At 35.9% G+C, this 21,447-nt stretch overlaps 1 protein-coding gene across 11 annotated transcripts in view; it reads left to right on the forward strand.

Moving 5' to 3' along the window:
- Positions 1–21,447, forward strand: part of MYCBP2 (MYC binding protein 2) — a 277,882-nt gene that overhangs the window by 136,819 nt on the left and 119,616 nt on the right. For all 11 annotated transcript variants that reach the window (XM_088842669.1, XM_088842670.1, XM_088842671.1 and 8 more), the window contains 10 exons: positions 300–453; positions 3,408–3,580; positions 4,511–4,636; positions 4,723–4,850; positions 7,780–7,871; positions 12,101–12,235; positions 13,551–13,634; positions 14,805–14,901; positions 16,931–17,123; positions 17,622–17,896. In XM_088842669.1, the coding sequence (XP_088698795.1) occupies positions 300–453; positions 3,408–3,580; positions 4,511–4,636; positions 4,723–4,850; positions 7,780–7,871; positions 12,101–12,235; positions 13,551–13,634; positions 14,805–14,901; positions 16,931–17,123; positions 17,622–17,896 (1,457 nt within the window). The remainder of the gene's footprint in view (positions 1–299; positions 454–3,407; positions 3,581–4,510; positions 4,637–4,722; positions 4,851–7,779; positions 7,872–12,100; positions 12,236–13,550; positions 13,635–14,804; positions 14,902–16,930; positions 17,124–17,621; positions 17,897–21,447) is intronic.

Genomic DNA, 21,447 nt, shown 5'->3' on the forward strand with positions numbered 1-21,447 from the left:
TTTAAAGTTTTATTGAGACCAAGGTGTCAATTTATACTTGTGTCTATGATATCATGAATAATTCTATAATAGGGTGGTCTAGTATGGAAATTAAGAGCATGTGTTGTGGATTTAGACAGCCTGAGGTTTTCGTCCACATTCTGCTATTTAAAGATTTTTAGTTACCTAACCCCTAAGTCTCAGTTAAGTTTCTTCATCTATTACATAGAGATAGTAATAGTACTTACAGGAAATGCTTAAAAGTGGGGGGAATATAAAAAAGTAGTGCCTCTTGAAAATACATAATTTTTTTTCCCAAGGCTTGGTACCTGCTTCTATATCAGAGCCTCCTCCATTTAAGTGTCTTCTGATAAATAAAGTGGATGGGAGTTGTAAAACTTTTAATGACTCTGAACAGGAGGACCTGCAAGGATTTGGTGTGTGTCTTGATCCTGTGTATGATGTCATTTGGAGGTAAGCTTCTCCATTTTTAAAATATGAGTAATAAATATGTTTTGATCAAATTGTGCTTTTGTGGAATATGAAAGCCATGTACAGGCAGAGTTTTCATCGATGAGAACTCTCTTGTTCAACTGTTAGCTACACTACTATCACAGTGTCTTTCCGGAACCTCTCCGGTATAGTACAACAGTTAAAAGCATGCATCGTGAGCCAGACTGCCTAGGTTTATCCTGCTGGCACACTTTGCTTTCTTTTTTTTCTTTTTCTGGGCCTCACACCCCCCCCTTTTTTTTTTTTTTTAATTTTTATTTAATGAGTGGTACAAAGCACAGTGCCAAAACATTTAACAGTTAAAATTTCACCAAATGAAAAAAATACTATAGCATACACAGTTGTAAAAAGCTACATTAAGTTATTTTACAACTGCCTCAAACTGCAAAAAGAGAAAAAAACCCAATGCCATACCTAAGTTATCCCTCTCTCAAAATAATGCCATTTATATTATAAACCACGAGCTCCCCATCAAAAGACGGGAACTGCTTTTGTTAATTCATATATATATGTATGACTGTATCACTTTGCTGTACACCTGAAACAAACACAACACTGTAAATAAAATATAGTACAATATAAAATAAAAATAAGTAACAGACCTTTGGGGCTTTACACTGAGTTAGAGTTCCTATCAGAGGGATAACAGCACCACAGCCGCACTGGATCCTCATGAAGGAGGCACACGAATGACGGGGTTACAAGAGTTACAGGAATGAGAGCTGCTCACTTCCCAGAAACTACAGCTCACAGAAAACCAACGAGATACAGACCATTCACTTATGAATGTGTAAAACTCAAGAAAGTCCACATCACTCCTACAACACTTTGCTTTCTTTGAGACTATGGAGAGGTTACTTTGACACTGCGTGCCTTACTTTTCTCATTTTAAAATAAGGATAATAATGGGGCCTCATAGGCTATCATGAGAATTGAAGAACCTAGGGCAGAGGCACGTGGTAAGGTGCTATGGAAGACTTTGTCACTGTCATCATCATAAGCAGTTTCTAGAGTTCTCTTGTTCATTATTTTTAGTCTGTCAGCAGTCTTATCTGTATTATACAGAATTCACTCTATTTCTTGGTTCTATAAATATCTAATTATTACCAACTATGTAGATGAAATTATGCCAAAGACAGTGCAGAATAAATAAAACCAATGAACCTTGCCCTTTAGGAATGTACATAACAAAATTCCCATATTGGTAGAGAAATATACCGGTTTATCAAACTCTGGGAGTTTAAAAAATGTACAGATGAATACAGGTACACAAGCAATCCAAGAAATTATATTGCATTTGTTTAAAATTTATTACGGTACTTTATATACATGAGTCAAGGAAGGAGGTATCCCAGATTCCTAGCTTTGATGACTAATAAGGGGGTCATACCTTTACCAGAGTGGCACATCACAGGACACTTTTTCTTCTCCCCTGAGTTGTTTATTCATCCAGCCTTAGCTGGCAGGAGAAGACTTTCTCTGTCTTCTTTCTTCTGCCCATTCCTAGTTTCCTTTTCTCCAGCGAGCCAGGTCTTAAAAGGCCGTATTTTCTATCAGTTGTGAGTCATGATTCCAAGTGAAGGAGTTATAGTGCTTCCAGGATGCTGACAAGCTTACTATCTCATTTGGCCATTGATTGAGAAGATCATCCTTTCTAAACTGATCTGAAACTTCAACTGTGTCTAACATGAATAAGATTTTCTAGAGGATCAGTGTTTTCTGTGTAGATATCCCAGCTGTGAAAAATGAGGATTTGTTCTTCCTTCCCATGTACGTTTGTACCTTTGCTTTAGAAACTGTGTAAAAGATTATCCATAACAGCATTTTTTTTAATAGTAGAAGACTGAATGGTTTTCATATTTTGCTATCAGTAATAAAATGGACAAATAGTTGTGATATAGTCACATGAGCTAATACCCTTGCAACAGTGAGATTGAGTGAATTTGCAGCCACATCGCACTATGTAAATACAAATTGTAAGAATATTCTTTTGTTTGAAGGAAGCAAGCCACAAAAGAATACACAAAGTATGTATCGTGTTCATAGACAATTCAAAACACAAAACTTAAACAATATGCTATTTTGATACAAACATGAAAAGCCGTAAAGAAAAGCAAGAAGATAATAAACTTTTGAAATTCAAGATATTTGTTCCGTTTGAAAGGGGAAGGAAAAGAATTGAGTAGGGAGGATGGCAACAGGATACTTAATAGATAAATGATAATGTTCTTTTTACTAGTGTGCATCATGTCATTTATTCTTCATACTTTATTTTGAAAATATTTTGTTACTGTTTTGCGTTAACTCAGTAGTTGATAAAACAGCTTTTCCAAAGAAAGTTTAGAAAATAAAAGAAATGGAGACTGCTTTTGGGGAATTTTGTTGTGGAAGAGATGAAAGGAATGAGATAGTGGCAGGATGTCATTGTGGGTTCTTCCCAGTTGTTAGGATGCGTTACTGTTGTTTACTAAGATTCAGCATCTGCGTTCCAAAGAACAGCATTCTGTGTCCGTTACCCACTTTTGGTTTTGGATTATCTCTTGTTGGGTTGCAGGAGTTCCTCTCCGTTATGGATATTGTTGTTTAGTCTCGTGTTTGTTTTGTGTATTTTCTTTTGACTTTACACTTTTTAAAATGGAGTTTTGCTGTGCAAAAGTTTTATATTTCTAAGTACACATTAGACTTTATACTCTTGCTCTATTATCATGCTATAATGTGATACATATTGCTGTTTTGTTCAAATTTTTTATGGTGACATAAATCATTTTATATTCTTAGCTCAGATATGGAAAGTAATGAGCTACATTTTGTCCTGTTTAAGCTGGCTGTATTATTCTCTTTGTGTCATCAGTTTTGCTTAATAAGTTTTTTAAAAATGAAACTATGTTGAGGTGCTGTAATCTTTACCTTGAAAGGTTTCGGCCAAGCACTAGAGAACTGTGGTGTTACAATGCAGTGGTTGCCGATGCCCGACTTCCCTCTGCAGCAGACATGCAGTCCCGATGTAGTATTCTGAGTCCTGAACTGGCCTTACCAACGGGCTCAAGAGCCCTCACCACCCGGTCTCATGCAGCTTTGCACATTCTAGGTAGGGTTGGTGTTTGATGATCAACTAATTTTCGTTAATGTGCTCTGAAAATATTTTTTAAAAGAGTATTTAAATTTGTGTATTATTCTGTCATGTTTGTTAAATAATAATGTGCTAGGTGCAAAATAAGTTACATCTTCTAACTTTAAAAGGTTTCTCCTACAGAAAAAGTACATTAGACTTAAATCAACACCATGAAAGAGTTATATAGTCCCAAATATAAAGCAGCCCTGAATATAATTTTCCTGACAGGTAAATCTGTTAAAATAATGTTTTTTGCTTACTTTGAATACATAAACTTTAGTGAAGGAGGTTAAATATTCAAATATATAATTACAGTATTTTTTATGCATTATTTTAAAATAAATTCTATAAAATATATATGAATTTTATAATTACCACTTCTGTTTCTTCTTACGTAACAGTTTTCCACAGCACATTAAGTTTACTTCTAATTAATTAATTTGAGATATAGCATTTTTACAATAAATGGTAACCATTGTAAACATGCCAAACTAGCATTGATTAAGTTTATCACAGGCTGCTGTGTCTTCCTCAAATAGTTCCTTAAGAATCAATCTAAAGTCTTAATCATTGTTAAGCAGAAAAAAAAAAGAATGAATCTGAAGTGATTCAGTTTGATAAATGATGGAGCTTGTTAAGGACTTAAATAAGCTCTAGAAACTTTTCAGAGAGAGTTTTGTGTGAAACATTGTCATACAGCATATATTTAGATATGATAATTACACAAGCAGAGGGTAATTTGTATTGGTTTTAAGTATCTTCCATAAAATATTAAAGCTTGATATAAATTTGTCGAGCACATTTAGAGTTTGCTGTTTTAATCTATTGCCTCCAGCGTCTCAGTTATTATGAATACTAGGGGAAGAGTTCATTCAAGCAGTTGAATTTTCGTTTGTTTGATTTTAGGTTGTCTTGATACCTTGGCAACTATGCAGGATTTAAAAATGGGTGTTGCGAGCACAGAGGAGGAAACTCAAGCAGTGATGAAGGTTTATTCCAAAGAAGACTATAGTGTAGTAAACAGGTTTGAAAGTATGTACGTTTATGTTGAGGAAATAGTCTTGTAAATGAATTATATGGATGTTTTAAAGTGTAAATTATCGTTTGCATCTTTTTAGGTCATGGAGGGGGCTGGGGCTACTCTGCTCACTCGGTGGAAGCCATACGCTTCAGTGCCGACACCGATATTTTACTCGGTGGCCTTGGTCTGTTTGGAGGTAGAGGAGAGTATACTGCCAAAATCAAGGTGAGCAGTCCATTCACACTGCTGTTCTCTGTGTTTGAGGATAACTATTTTACCTTGATTTATTAATTTATAGAATGCCTCCTCTAATAAAGGACCTGAGGAAACATTGCTACGATCAAGTAGAGTAATAATAAATCATTAACTCATGAAAAATTCAGAAGTCAAATTAAAAAGAAGTAAAATAAATAGAAAATGATTTTTCAATAATTTTAGGTTGAAAGCAGCGTTAACAGTCAATCTCAATCTTCTGTGTACCTTTCTCTGTGCCTACTTTCTTGTAGCCATTTTAATGACAAGATAGAGGGGCATTTTGATGTGGCTTTAAAATTTTTTAGCATTTATATCACCAGATGCTATGTAAATATACATCATCACCACAGACATCTGGGGACCAGGGATGAAGTGAGTAAGGGGATGGATTCCATCTGGTAGAGAGTCAAAAAACAATCAGGAGTCATAAGTTTACTGCACTATGCATGTCAGAAAGGGCCACCTGTTATACTAAGTAAAGGATCTGCTCAGTCTTTGAAAATTCACTGATAGCTTGAATGTTCTGTTGTCACATTATCTGATTTTGCTCTTAACGTGAAAGAGAAAACTGTCGTTTATGTCTTAATTTCAGTAGCAGACGTCATAAAAAATTTCTCAGTTAAATGCTACTAGTGTAAGTCTTATCTTCCTTACCTCAGTCAACACAATTTAATCCGATTGAGTTTGTCTTGATACAATTTCTTCACATGACTCCCAGAACACCGGCTTCGTTTTCCTCTGGTCTCTTTGGCTGTTCTTCTTAGTCTCCTGCTGGTTACTCATCATCTTCCTGATCTGTAAATGTTGGAGTGCCAGAACTCAAAGTCTTGGACATCTTTTCAAAGTCTACTCACCCCACAGTGATCCAGCTTGATGGCTTTAAGTGTTTTTCCTTTTATCACTCTTACACTTAATAGACCTCCAAAGTCATTTCTACAACTGCCTACTCTGCATCTCCATGTGGATAGCTAACAGGTATTTGGGGTGTAACATACTCAAAACCAGGCTTCTGACATCTTCTCTAAACCTCCTATTCTGTTGTCCTTCCCCATCCCATTTAACTGGCTCACAATAGAATTAACTTTATTATTCCAGTTGCTCAGGCCAAAATTCTTGAAGTCCTTCTTGACTGTCCTCTTTCTTTCACATCCCACATTCACTCTAGCAGCACATATTGTTGGCTGCACTTCGAAAATAAATCCAGGATCTAACTACTTCTGAAAACTGTCCCTAGTACCAGGTTGGTCCAAACCCCGACCACCTGGATCAGTAGAGAGTAGCCTTTACTCTGTCCTTGGTCCCTCATTCTGTTCTCTGCAGAGCAGAGTGATTCTCTTAGAATATATACCGGAGTATGCCACTCCTCTGTTCAGATTCCTACAGTGTCCTCTTGTATTAGAATAAAAACCACAGCCCTTACAAGGGCCTGAAAAACACCATCAGAAGTAACTTCCATCACCCCTCTGCCCTTATGTTATACTAGTTAATTCACCACAGTCTAGCTCCACTGGCTGCCTGTGTTCCTCAAACATGCTGGGCACAGTGAAACTTCAGGACCTTCACACCTGTTACTCCCTGTGACTACAGCTCTTCATTCCCATACCTGCGTGGCTCACTTTTTCTTTACCTTAAGATCTCAGCTCCGTGGTGAGCCTATTTACAACTGTACATTCCAACAGCCCCCACTTTTTTGTTGTTTGCCCTGTAGGCCTGATTCTTACCACCCTGCCTGGCACACAGTACATGTTCAAAATTATTTGCTGAAAATAAACAGCGGAGCCATAGGGGCAAGTTATTAAGGACCTTTATATCATGCTATTTACAATGAAGAGGAGGGAAACCATTGAAGACTTTTAGACTAAAGAAGTATTCTAATCCGATATGCATTTTAAAAAGACAACAATGGGTTATTAAAGAAAAGCACAAACCTTTAACTGTAGAATATGGGTTAGAACAAGGAGAGAAAGGAGAGAATTAATTAGTTCATATTGAATTCTTTCAGCTAGTAACACTAGAGACACATTGACAATGGCATTGACAGTGGCATTGACAATGTTTGGTACCAGCAATAGAATAGATAGAGAGCTGGTGGAGAGATATGGAATAAGAGGATTATCCCAGGGTTTTTATTTTATTATTTATTTTTATTTATTTATTTATGACTGTTTCAGGTCTTAGTTTTGGCTCCCAGGATCTTCATTGTGGCGTGTAGGATCTTTCATTGTGGTATGAGGGCTTCTTTTTAGTTCTGGAGCCCATGGCAGGTGGGATCTTAGTTTCCTGACCAGGGATTGAACCCACATCTCCTACACTGGCAGGCACTGGCTGGTGGATTCTTTACCACTGAGTAGCCTGAGTGCTTTACCTTCTGTTATTGCTATCCGTCAGTTAAGATTTTTCAACCTTTTTTTGGGAGAGGGGTGGGTGCTGTGGTATATAAGTGTTCTACAAGTATCGTTTCTTTTAATTCTCATAGTTACAATGAGGTAGGCACTATTAGTATATCCATCTCCCTTCTATGGATGAAGAAACCGGATCCAAGGATCTCATAGCTAGTGACATGTTAAGGCAAAATTTACTACATTTGGAACCTCACATAGAAATGAGAGTTCTCTCACCTCCTTCAGATGTTATCTGGTAAAGAACATTTTTGGAGCATTTGATATAAGAAGGTGAATATAGAAAAACTGAGGTTAATATAGACCATAAGACATTGTATATGTTTTTTAATTTAGATATATAGATTTGTTAATTTCACTAAATAAGATTTTTTTTAAGCAGGTACTCTTTTACATTTTGTAATGTCCAGTGTATATTAGAGACACAAAATTATAAGCACATTATTCAGCAGATTTACGTGACTGAGAGTGATCACAATATGCTTTTCTCCTTTCCCCAGCTGTTTGAGTTAGGTCCTGATGGAGGAGATCATGAAACTGATGGAGACCTTCTTGCAGAGACGGATGTCTTGGCTTATGACTGTGCTGCTAGGTAAAGATTTCCTCCGTATTCATTGTAATCGTTGCATACTTGATATGGCAAGTTGATTATAAATGACTAACGTGATTTAAAAAGGAAATTTTAAGTAATCTGTGATCAGATGCTTAAGAAACTAAATTATGTACTAGGTGATAAGTGTTGCTTTTAACAATAGTACATTAAAATTATAGTGTCCTTCATATTTGTATTTCACAAGATAAATTGACTGTTTCTACACTGAAGGTGGAAATATACATATATTTTGCACACATGTTTTCGTGCATCCCTTAGGGAACATCTGATACGCTGCTCCAGTGATGCAGTACAGTTATTTCCTACCAGCAGCGTTATGTGTGCTGTGTCCAATAGTCACAGCGGGCTATGCTTTAGATCACCTGTCTACTCTGACACCTTGACACCCTTCCTGTAGTGTTTGCTTGGTTATAGCACCATTGGAGAGGTGGCCGGCTTTACTGAAACCTCAGGAGTAGGCAGAATCAGGATGCTTGCTTTTAAAGGTTTTGTTAAATAAAAGAGAGGCAGATTTTATCAGTCTTTCTGTGTAATCCTAAGAATTACCTCAGCACTGTGCTATAATAAATCAGGAAAGACGATGATGTGAAAAAGAAATGAAGTGAACTTCATGGTAATAATAACACACAGTCCTTCACCAGTCACTATGTTAAGAAAACCTCCTGCAGCCTTCATAAGCTTTTTGCTAATGAAAATGAATCTTTTCTGAAACTGGTGATAAGGCATTGAGTTTGCTTTCAATAGATAATACTTTGTGAACAAAATAGTAAACCTAAAGAAAAGTCTGACTGTTTCTTCACTTTAGGCATTAACCAATATCGGGAGATATTCTTCCAGTAACTTTTATGTTATCCATGAATGAAAATTAGGGAAATTTCAGAAAGATTAATTATTAAGTAATTTTTAGTAAAGCCTTAAGATACCATTGTCATCATATTTTGAACAGATGATTATGAGTCAAAAATGCAGACAGAATCATCTAGATTTTCTTCATTTGCCCAGATTCCTATGGCTAGCATTAAAGAACTTCCATAAACTTTAACGGCCTCTTTATCTGTCTTAACGTGCCAATCCTACTAGACACTTCACCAGTTTCATACCCTGTTCCGTACTTTCAGACCTCTGCAGAACTGTTCTTGACAGTCTCCCCTTCCTCAGTGTCCTCTGTTCTCTCTACCCCAGCCGCAATCAACGCACATTCCTTCCACCCTGTTACTAGGACTTTTCAACTTGGGTATATATCAGATTCTCTTATTTATGTATTTTTTTTCCTTTCCTTCTAATTTAGCAAACTTTTTTATGTAGTTACTGTGTGACAGGCTCAGTTCCGAACTCTTTGTCTCAACTCAGTTCTCAGAGCAGTCCTATGACCTGGATATTACTGTTATCCCTATTTTCAAATAAGGAAACTCGAGTCATTGAGTCACAGAGAGGCTGTAGTAACTTGCACAAGATCAGCCAGGTAACGAGTTACAAAGCCAGGCCTTGAACTCAGGCCATCTGATTCCAGAGCCCACAGAACACTTTAGTTGAATAAATCTACTTTAAAATTCAGTCTTCCTGAAAAAACTATCCATTTTTTTGATAACAGTTGAAGGTTGTCAAAAAGGCAAAATGGTTGTCTGAGGAGGCCTTACAAATAGCTAAGAAAAGAAGAGAAGCAAAAGGCAAAGGGAAAAAGGAAAGATATACCTATTTGAATGCAGAGTTCCAAAGAATAGCAAGAAAAGATAAGAAAACCTTCCTCAGTGATAAGTGCAAAGAAATAGAGGAAAACGATAGATTGGGAATGACTAGAGATCTCGTCAAGAAAATTAGAGATACCAAGGGAACATTTCATGCAAAAACAGGCACAATGATGGACAGAGGCAGACCTAACTGAGCAGAAGATATTAAGAAAGGTGGCAAGAATACACAGAAGAACTATACAATAAAGATCTTCATGACCCAGATAACCACAATGGTGTGATCACCCACCTAGAGCCAGACATCCTGGAATGCGAAGTCAAGTGGGCCTTAGGAAGCATCACTACGAACAAAGGAGGTGATGGAATTCCAGTTGAGCTTTTCAAATACTAAAAGATGACATTTTGAAAGTGCTGCACTCAATATGCCAGAAAAATTGGAAAATGTGGCAATGGCCACAGAACAGGAAAAGGTCAGTTTTCATTCCAATCCCAAAGAAAGGCAACGCCAAAAAATGTTCAAACTGTCACACAGTTGCACTCATCTCACACCGTAGCAAAGTAATGCCCAGCATTCTCCAAGCCAGGCTTCAACAGTACCTGAACTGAGAACTTCCAGATGATTAAGCTGGATTTAGAAAAGGCAGAGGAACCAGAGATTAAATTGCCACTTCCGTTGAATCATAGAAAAAGCAAGAGAATTTCAGAAAAACATCTACTTTATTGACTATGCCAAAGCCTTTGACTGTGTGGATCACAACAAACTGGAAAATTCTGAAAGAGATGTGAGTACAAGACCACCTTACCTGCCTCCTGAGTAATCTGTATGCAGGTCAAGAAGCAACAGTTAGAAATGGACATGAAACAACAGACTGGTTCCAAATTAGGTATCACCCTGCTTATTTATCTTATAAGAAGAGTGCATCATGCGAAATGCTGGGCTGGGTGAAGCACAAGCTGGATTCAAGATTGCCGGGAGAAATATCAATAACCTCAGATACGCAGATGACACCACCCTTATGGCAGAAAGTGAAGAAGAACTAAAGAGCCTCTTGATGAAAGCAAAAGAGAAGAGTGAAAAAGTTGGCTTAAAATACAACATTCAGAAAACTAAGAAGATCATGACATCTGGTCCCATCACTTCATGACAAATAGATGGAAAAACAATTGAAACAGTGGCATCAACCATCACTGCAGATGGTTGCAGCCATGCAATTAAAAGACACCTGCTGCTTGGAAGAAAAGCTCTGACCAACCTAAACAACATATTAAAAAGCAGAGACTTTACTTTGCTGACAAAGGTCCATATATATAGTCAAAGCTATGGTTTTTCCAGCAGGCATGTATGGATGTGAGAGTTGGACTATAAAGAAAGCTGAGCGCCAAAGAATTGATGCTTTTGAATTGTGGTGTTGGAGAAGACTCTTGATAGTCCCTTGGACTGCAAGGAGATCCAACAAGTCCATCCTAAAGGTAATCAGTCCTGAATAGTCACTGGAAGGACTGATGCTGAAGTTGAAAACTCCAATACTTGGGTCACCTGATGCGAAGTGACTCATTTGAAAAGATCCTGATGCTGGGAAAAATTGAAGACAGGAGAAAGGGACGACAGAGGATGAGATGGTTGGATGGCATCACTGACTCGATGGAGATGAGTTTGAGCAATCTCCAGAAGTTGGTGATGGACATGGAGGCCTGGTGTGCTACAGTCCATGGGGTTGCAAAGAGTTGGACACGACTAAACGACTGAAATGTAAAGGTCATCTTATTTTAGCATGAAAGTTTTATATTTTTTAAGCAAGTTTTAGAATTTACAATGAAAGGGATGAAAATGTCTTGACCATAACACAAGTAACTGTTATTTTTGTATTTCAGTTGGAGGATAATTGCTTTATAATATTGTTGGTTCCTGTCATACAACAATGCAAATCAGCCATAATTATATATATATATATACACACATACACATAATTATTATACAGTGCGAATCAGCCACCATTTTATATATATATATCTGTCTCCCTCTTCCCGGCCACCCCTCCTTTCTCAGTTGTCACAGAGCATCAGGCTGGGCTACCTGTGTTATATAGCAACGTCCCACTGTCTATTTTGCACATGATTTGTGTGTGTGTGTGTGTGTGCACGCTACTTTCTTGATTTGTCCTACCCTCTCCTTCCCCCACTGTGTCCACAAGTCCGTTTTCTACATCTGCGTCTCTGTTCCTTCCCTGCAAATAGGTTAATCAATCAGTACTGTTTTTCTCGATCCCATATATATTTGTTTTTCCTCTTTCTGACTTTACTCTGTATAGCAGTCTCTAAGTTCATCCACCTAACTCCAACTGACTCAAATTTGTTCCACTCCCCAGACATTTTAAAATAGAGGGTTTTTAATGTTGTTTGACAAGAATCTTATAATACAATGTATTTCATGTTTTGCTTATAAAAAGGATTTTAAAAAGTAAATGTATGTACCAAAGAAGTGCAGAGGCCTTTTCTTTGACACTCTGATTTTCCTCTTAGGGAAAAATATGCAATGATGTTTGATGAACCAGTCCTCCTGCAGGCAGGCTGGTGGTATGTAGCCTGGGCGCGAGTGTCAGGACCCAGCAGTGACTGTGGATCTCACGGACAAGCCTCTATTACCACAGATGATGGGTAAGCAGAATGTTTCAGCATTACTTAAGCAACTCTCATTTTTGTTAGTTGATTGTTGATTTGAAAGCTCAGAGGTCTTGTAGTAGGATAGAAAAATCTTTGTAGGTCTAGAACATAATATGACCTGCTAAAAATTAAATTCGTTTAATCTCATGTTAAATAAAATAAGACAAAATGAGAAGATATTCTGCTATTCTTTGCTCTTGTCACTTGGCATTTGAATGTGTTTCTGGATGTTACAATGTTTAAAACCTTATTATACCAAAATTAGAAGTTACATAGAGGAAAATGACAAGAATAGTTAGGAGTCTGGAAATTAGAAAAAAGAAATATATACTTGGCTATAAAATTTGATAGTGCTCATGAAAATACAAATTGCAAAGCTTTCAGGATATGAGATGATATAGTTTTAATAAAATGTAAGGGGAAATTTACTGTTTAAATTTCAAATGTAGAGCTCTTCCCAGTTTATAAAATGCTTTCATACATAATATCTCATTTGATGCTCTCAACAACTTTGTGAAGGGGTTATTATCCCTGTTTTTACAGTCGGGAATAAAGAGACAAAAGGTGAAATAATTTTGCATCAAATCGTACAGCTGCTTTGTGGCAGAGCCAGATCTCGACCGGGGGTCTCTTGACTCCAAGTCTAGCCTACTCTGTACTCTGATTCATGTGAAAGAGCTATCATTTATAAGAGAAGTTCAGTTTATTCTTTATCATTCTTGAGCATAAGCTGTTTGAACTGGATATATTTCATATAGTTTCATTTAACTCATAACAGAACTGACCAAAAAAAGAGCAGACTAATTTATGAGGTGAATTCTGTGTTCCTGAATGTACAAAGTAGAATGTTGTATTGAAATTAAGTCTGTTGTAATAACGTATCCTTTTCAGATTGTATGGTAAAACTGAAGAGACTCCTTTTGATCCTGTACTATGTTATTCCATATACAGTTGATTCAACATTAAAATATCATAGCATTTTAAGCTAAAGTTTACATTGTATCTAGTTTAATAAATTTTAAACTGTTTGTTGAAGTATCGATATTTTGGTAAAAATGTACTGTTCTGGTTGAAGTTGAGCTTTAACAGTAGCTCCCAATCAGGTTCAGTTCTTTGATTGAACCCATTAAGCTGTTTGGAGCTAGAACTGAAATCACAACAGTGTCTTTCTACTTTTACTTTTTCCCTTGAAGAATGAATTTCTCTTCAGTTATATAAAGTTTGAAAACATGATTGTTTTGTTTTTCATTTCCTTTCATGAATCTTGGATCATGTTTTTGGTTACATTGTTATTTGTTACTCTTCTTAGGGTTGTTTTCCAGTTTAAAAGTTCAAAGAAATCAAATAATGGCACGGATGTTAATGCTGGTCAGATACCTCAATTATTATACAGGTATTTAGCATATTTATAGTTCATTAACATGGTTTATTCTTTTGATATAATGAACTAGGATTACTATAAAATATGTGACATAATAAGGGAGAAATTACTTGAAGCATTCAGCACATTATAATATACCGTTAGAAATAGAACAAAAACATCTAAGTTTTGTATATCTTTAAACATTTTTTTACCTGAAGGTTAATTTTAGTAAAATGTACTAGTGATTCACATTATCTATATTATGCCTATAATATTTTAATTACTTATTTTTTTAATCTATTGATTTTCTCAGCAATTTCAGAATGTTTTAAACTAATGAAATTTATCTTAGAGAAATGAAATCTGAGTATTAGGGACTTTTCTATGTAGGCCTAGTTGATTTATTCTACAGTTTTATGTTTCTTGTTCATCTTGTGATAGAATGAATTGGAAAATCCCTTACTGCTGAAAAGTTTCTACCTTTAATTAAAATATCAAACGATAACTTGCTCATATGACATAATATTATATTTTAATGTTATTTAAGAATTTTAATTGCTTTATGGAAATTGAGACATATATGGGAGCATTGCCTGTGTGTGTATCCATTTATTTCTAGGAGATTACTGTAATAATTGCTGGATGAAAGAGTTTAAATAGATATAAACCATTACTAAACGATGACATTCTTATTTTAAGTAGTAAACATCAAAGGAAATAGCTTTAGAACAGTGATTCTCTCTTCCATATCTTTTCTAGTAATCTCTTTAAGAACCTAGATGGTATAACATCACTTTTTCCAAGAGGAGAGTTTTATTTGCTATTTTGCAACCTGTTATAGTCAGTATTTGCCATGGGTAGCATTTTGAACATTACTAGTTGCTTGGTCTACTCCTGGGTACAGTTACTAGCATTTAGTAGTAACATTACTAGAAAACATAAGTTATGTTTGCTGTCTAGTAGGAGAAGAGTTTCTATCCCCGGCCTTACAAAGGTGGCATTTAGAAGATGAACTGCTTTGCTTATGTGCTATAAATTTTGCTTAGCATGGAAAATGTTTATAAAAAGCCCCATATTGGGATTTTTGCCTAACAAAATACTTAAATGTTTAATTTACTTTGCTATTGCAAAAAAATACATTTGAGAAGAAAATGTCGTTGAACTTTCCAACATAAGTTTATGTGTGTCTGCTACCTTCAGACTTCCAACTAGTGACGGCAGTGCTTCAAAGGGCAAACAGCAAACCAGTGAACCTGTACATATTTTAAAGAGATCTTTTGCAAGAACTGTCTCAGTGGTAAGCCATTTTAAAAAATTTCAGCTTTTCTGTCCGGTGTTCAGTTTCATTTTGATGGTTAGCACATTTTATCTCAGCATAGTTTTGTAACTGAGATTTGTTTGTACTAGTTTTGACATCCCAGGACAAAGAATATGCACTTAAAATAATGTGAAGATAGAGGTGTTCTCCGTGTGTGTGTATGTGTGTATGTATTTTATATACACACTACATCTTTATTCCTTCATCTGTGAACAGACATTTAAGCTGCTTCCATATCTTGTTGTTGTAAATAGTGTTGCTATGAACATTGGGATGCATGTATCTTTTCATATTAATGCTTTTCTCTGGATATATGCAAAGGAGTGAGATTGATGATGAAAAATTTCATTAAATATACTATAGACGCGCTTCCCTAGTGACTCAGATGGTAAGAATCCGCCTGCAGTGCATGAGACCCAGGTTTGATCTCAGGGTCAGGAAGATCCCCTGGAGAAGGGAATGGCTACCCACTCCAGTATTCTTGCCTGGAGAATTCCGAGGATAGAGGAACCTGGCTGGCTACAGTTTATGGGGTCACACAGAGTCGAACATGACTGAGCAACTAACATACTACAGATATTCTATGTTGATACACTAGCTCTGTCTGAATTTTTTAATGTTTGCATAGTATTCCATTTTCTTTAGGACTGTGCCACACAGCTAGGGGGATCTTAGTTCCCAAATAGGGATAGAACCTGGGCCTTCGGCAGTGAGTTCAGAGTCGTAACCACTGGACGGCCAAGATTTCCCAGCAGATTGATGTACGCTAATTTATCCAATTCTGTTCCTATCAAAGGATTGTTTGTGTCTCATTTTTTACTTTTACACAGTTGTCTCTTGGTACTTGAGCAGGGATTGGTTCCACTACCCCCCACATATACCAAAATTCCTAGATACTCAAGTCCCTTATATAAAATGGCATAGCATTTGTGTGTAACCTACACAAATCCTCCTGTGTTAAGTCAACTCTAGCTTACTTATAATACGTAATGCAATGTAACTGTTATGTAAATAATCCCTGGCATGCCACGCATTCAAGGTTTGCTTTTTGGAACTTTCTGGAAATTTTCTTTCCCGAATATATTTGATCCTTGCTTTGTTGAATCTGCAGGTGCGAAACCTTTGAATACAGAGAGTTGATTTTATATTCATTTCTGTACATACATGTCTTTGATACTTACGTACTTCTATGAATATTTCTGTGGAAGTGGGCTCATTTAAATTTGGATATATCAAGTCAAATACACCTTCCAACTGAAGGTGTGCTTTGAGTAAGGGACTCTTAAGAGCTTTGGCTCCTTGGTACCTTGACATCCTTTCAGTATTAAGATCTGTTTAGTATCTTTTGACCCAGTAAGTATCTTTGCCTTTGTTATGTCTTTTTCAGTGATCTCTTTTTTTGTGCCTGGTAATTGTTTCATATTAACGTCTAAGTGGTTTTGTGGTCATTGGGTAATTGTAATTGTAATCTTTGTAGAATAAATTTATTCATTCATATCTTTAAAAACTTTAACTACAAACCTTTATTCTTGGTACTGTCACACCAGAGGACTGAGATTTGGTAGAGATGAGATTTACTTTGAGATTCGTGTCATATCTGTCGTCATGTAAGCATCATAAAACCTGCAGGCCAACTGGAACAGCAAACTATGCGCACGACCCTAAACCCATATTCTAGAATTTTTGAAGATCCAAATTTTTTTTTTTTTTTGTATTTCATAGTCAATTTTAATCTCCTTTTAACTTCTTTATCAAGATTTGGCTATATATAGTTTGTATTGTAAAATTTAATATGTAGACATATAGTAAATTATTTTTTATTTTTATCAACATTCAAAGATGTTCCTAATGGTCACTTAATGAATGAACTAATAGAATGTCTATTATTTGGGTTACTGAAACTCAGTAGAAACTTTAACTTTTCAAGTTGAATGTCATCTTTCCATTTGAGTCAACCTATGGTATGATTTAAACTAATTGGTATCTGTTTTTTCATATTCTGGATTAGGAATGTTTTGAGTCATTGTTGAGTATTCTTCACTGGAGCTGGACCACCTTAGTCTTAGGAGTTGAAGAACTTAGAGGATTAAAAGGATTCCAGTTTACAGCTACGCTTCTAGATTTAGAGAGACTGCGCTTTGTGGGCACCTGTTGTCTGAGGTTATTGCGTGTCTATACCTGTGAAATTTACCCAGTATCAGGTATGATTCATTTTTTTTAATGACCTAACGGGAGACAATGTTTCGAGACATTGAGGAGGTTTGCATAGGGATTACCAGGAGTTTAAGATCCGCAGCTGCCTTTATTTAACCTGCTTCTGAGTTGAGTGGAAAAGGTTGGCTTGTTGTGATGCTCATATATACTTATAAAGAATATAATAGATTACATGTCATTCTGATAACAAAAAGTCATATTAGGCTACAGTTAACTACTCTAATAAAGTGTTATATTTTAAGCAGATTCTGTCAAATCGGAATATTCTGAATGACTGATTTGGACTTAAATGCTGAAACCACTACAAGTTTTTTTTTCCCCTAATTTAGATTTTTAAAATAAATACTTTTGGACCAACATGTGATCTCTCTTGTTTCATTTCTCGGTTATGAATAGCCATATAGGAAGTTCCTTGAAATTTATTGAGTGTTTTCATACATATTTATTATCCTAGTTAATTATTTATCTGCTTTCTCCTCTTAAAGCTACAGGAAAAGCTGTTGTAGAAGAAACTAGCAAATTAGCAGAATGTATTGGAAAAACCAGAACTTTGTTAAGAAAAATTTTGTCCGAAGGAGTTGACCACTGCATGGTGAAACTGGATAATGACCCCCAAGGATATCTCAGTCAACCCTTGAGTCTCCTAGAAGCTGTCCTTCAGGAGTGTCATAATACCTTCACTGCCTGTTTCCATTCCTTCTATCCAACTCCTGCCTTACAGTGGGCTTGCCTTTGTGACCTACTGAACTGTTTGGATCAGGTAATTTTAAGTTTGTAAAATGTTAGTTGAAAATATGATATATTACTTAATACTTTTCAAAGAAAATACATTCCAGTTGCCTTGCCTTTCCCTTGTATAAAAGGTAAATTAGGAAATCAGTTTGGTATGTGTGACTTAAATAATCAAAGTTAAACAAAATTATCTGTTTGCTTTATCCTTTCTCAGTTACAGAATTGGCAAACATGTTGTACAGATGCTGGGTTGCTTTTTGAATCTATGAGTGAGCATGTGAGTGAGAGCATGGGCAGCTTATGGTAGCTCCTGCCACTCCCGTATCTCCGGAACAGTCAGGAGAGGGACTGTGAATGACTTTGCATGCTAATGTCATTCATTCACTCATGAGGGAATTGCCCTCATATAAAAGTGTATGCCCCAAATTAGTTTCAAACACCTGAGCACAATACTGGCAGAACTAAAGGGAGAAGTAAATCACATTGGTAGTGGGTGACTATGCATAATTAATAGAACATAGAACTCTTTCAGTAATTAATAGAACAACTGGACAACAAAATCAGTTCAGATACAGAAGATTTGAACATTATCCATCACCTTGGCCTAACTGATATTTCCAGAACAGAATGTGCAGGTTCAATGTACATATTCTTTTAAGTTTACATGTTATGTTCACAGAGGTAGATTGTATGCTAGGCCACAAAATAAGTCTTAGTCTTTTTTACAAGATTAAGATCTTAAGGTGATTTCAAACCATTGCTGCTGCTAAGTTGCTTCAGTCGTGTCCGACTCTGTGTGACCCCATAGACGGCACCCCACCAGGCTTCCCCGTCCCTGCGATTCTCAAGACAAGAACAATGGAGTTGGTTGCCATTTCCTTCTCCAACGCATGAAAGTGAAAAGTGAAAGTGAAGTCACTCAGTCATGTCTGACTCTTAGTGACCCCATGGACTGCAGTCTACCAGGCTCCTCCATCTATGGGATTGTCCAGGCAAGAGAACTGGAGTAGTGTGCCATTGTCTTCTCCATTCAAACCACAGTAGAATTAAATTCAAAATTAAATGTAAAATATATCAAGGAAAACACCAAATATTTGGAAAGTAGGCAACACTTCTGAGTAACCAGCAAATCAAGGAATTCCAAAGGAAATTAGACATTTTCACACTGAAGATAAAAATATAGAACAATTTGTGAGAAGTAGCCAATGTGTTGCTTGGAGAAAAATTTATACTTTTTATTATTTTTACTAGCAAAAAAGAAAAGTTTAACATCAGTGATCTAAATTTCTACAAGTCAAACCCAATGTAAGAAGAAAGTAATAAAGATAAAGGAAGGAAATAAAAAAATTAAACATCTAAATCAATGAAATAGAAAATAGAGACAATTAGAAAGTCAAAAGTTGGTTCTTTGAGAGATGAAAGAAAAAACCAAAAATACCATTATCAGGAATGAAATTGGAAATATACCTATAGATCCATAGACATTAAAATATTATAAGGGAATATTATAAACAGTTTTATACTAATAAATTCTCACTTTAGATAAACTATACAAATTTCTTGAAAATTACAATTTAACAAGAACTGGCACAACAAGAAATAATCTGAATGATTTTATGTCCATTAAAAAAATTGAATTATTTAAAATTTTACCACAAAGAAAACCCTAGACCCAGATTTTATCATTGATGAAGTCTACTAAACGTAAAGGAAAGAAATGACTTTACAAACTCTTTCAGAAAATACAGGAGGCAACACTTCCAAACTAGTTTTTCAAGTTACACCCATCCTGATACTAAAACCTGATAAGGATTGTGAAAGAAAAAATATTATAGACAAATATACTTTGGAAGATAGATATTAACAATATTATCAAATCAAATCCAGCAATATAAAATGTGTATTATTCCAACTGGAGTTTATAGTGGAAGTGCAAGGTTAGTTTTGCCTTTAAAAATTAGTGTAATTGATATTTGAGTTGCTATTACAAGCATATTAACTGAATGGAGAGACAAAACTGTATGATCCTCTCAGTCAATACACGAGAATATTTGACAATTAACCCTTACTCATTGATGAAAACTCAACAAATATCAGTCTACTAAAAGATACTTACAAAAAAATCTGCATCTAATATCTTACTTAATGGAGAAATACTGGTTGCTCCCCTAAGTTTGGGAACAAAGCTCAAGGCATCTATCTGTTCTACACACTTCTGCTTAACTTTGTACTGGAAGTTCTAGCATTACCAACCATGCCCCCTCCCCCAGCACCACCGAAAAATTCACTGTCAGAACCTGGCATCCTCGTGGAATTAGAAAGGTTATTCTGGTGATGACATTTGGGTAGGCAACTTTGTTTTCATTTTATTATTTTTTTAAACTGTTTTCATATTGAATTTATATTCACTGGACTTAAAAAGTTTAATTTCATTGTTGTGAGAACACGTAACATGAAGTGTATCCTCCTGACACATTTTGAGTGTACAGTGCAATATTGTTTACTACAGATACAGTGTTGTACAGCAGATCCCTAGCACTTATTCATCGTTGATAATTGAACCTTTATACCTGTTGAACATCAATTCTCCATGTCCTCTCCCTTCAGCCCAACAGCCAACATTCTGTTCTCTGCTTCTGTGAGTTTGACAGTTTTAACTTCCTCAAAAGGAGAATCACGTCGTATTTATCTTTCTGTGACCAGCTTATTTCACTTAGCCTAAGGTCCTCCACGTTCATTCCTGCCATGGAGCAGGGTAATGTGAGTCCCCACTTACCTTCCTGGGCTAGGGTTGTTGCCTGGATCAGTGCACAACCCAATTACTCTTTCAGTCTCGTAGCCTGCCCATCCTGATGCGGTTGTTTCTTCCTTTGCTACTGAACAGGCTAACTTTAACAAACATTGTCTTAACATGTAGAAAGTTGCTCTGCTTTCAGCTAGACCTTGTAACACAAATACTTTTTGAACTAAGTACAGTGTACACAACTTTTGTAAATTGTGAATAAAATGTGTATTATAGCAACTGGAGTTTATATTAGAAATGCACGGTTAGTTTTATATTTGAAAATTAATGTAATTGATACTTGAGTTGCTATTACAAGCATATTAACCGAATGGAGAGACAAAACTGTGTGATCCTCTGTATATGGTGCATGTCCTGTGTTGATGAGTTTTTAATACTTCTTTATAAAATCTTGCCAAGTGTGATAAATTTTCTGAATAAACTGTGTAATAAGATGAAATAATTTTGTGATCTTAGTGAAATGCTGCTGCAGCGGTGTAATAACAATAAGCTACATTAACATGAGGTAGATATCTTCTTACCGACTTCTTGTAGCACCGACTGACAAGTCATGTATTATTTGAGGGAAATGGTTTCAGTGCTTGTTACTGGAAATAACTTTCACTGTATGCCAATTGGGACCTTTATGAAATCATTTTTGAGAAATCATACTAGAGAGGACTGTGATTCTGAGGGTCTACAAATATATGAATAGTACAGGAAGCTGATTTTTCTCAACTGTATTTAGTTATTTTCCAGCTTCATTGGGTAGTAATTTAAGCAATTGTGCTTAAAAG

The sequence above is a fragment of the Moschus berezovskii genome, chromosome 13, assembly GCF_049115385.1.
Source record: "Moschus berezovskii isolate FMDL1 chromosome 13, NW_MosBer_1.0, whole genome shotgun sequence".
In the NCBI taxonomy this organism is placed as follows: domain Eukaryota; kingdom Metazoa; phylum Chordata; class Mammalia; order Artiodactyla; family Moschidae; genus Moschus; species Moschus berezovskii.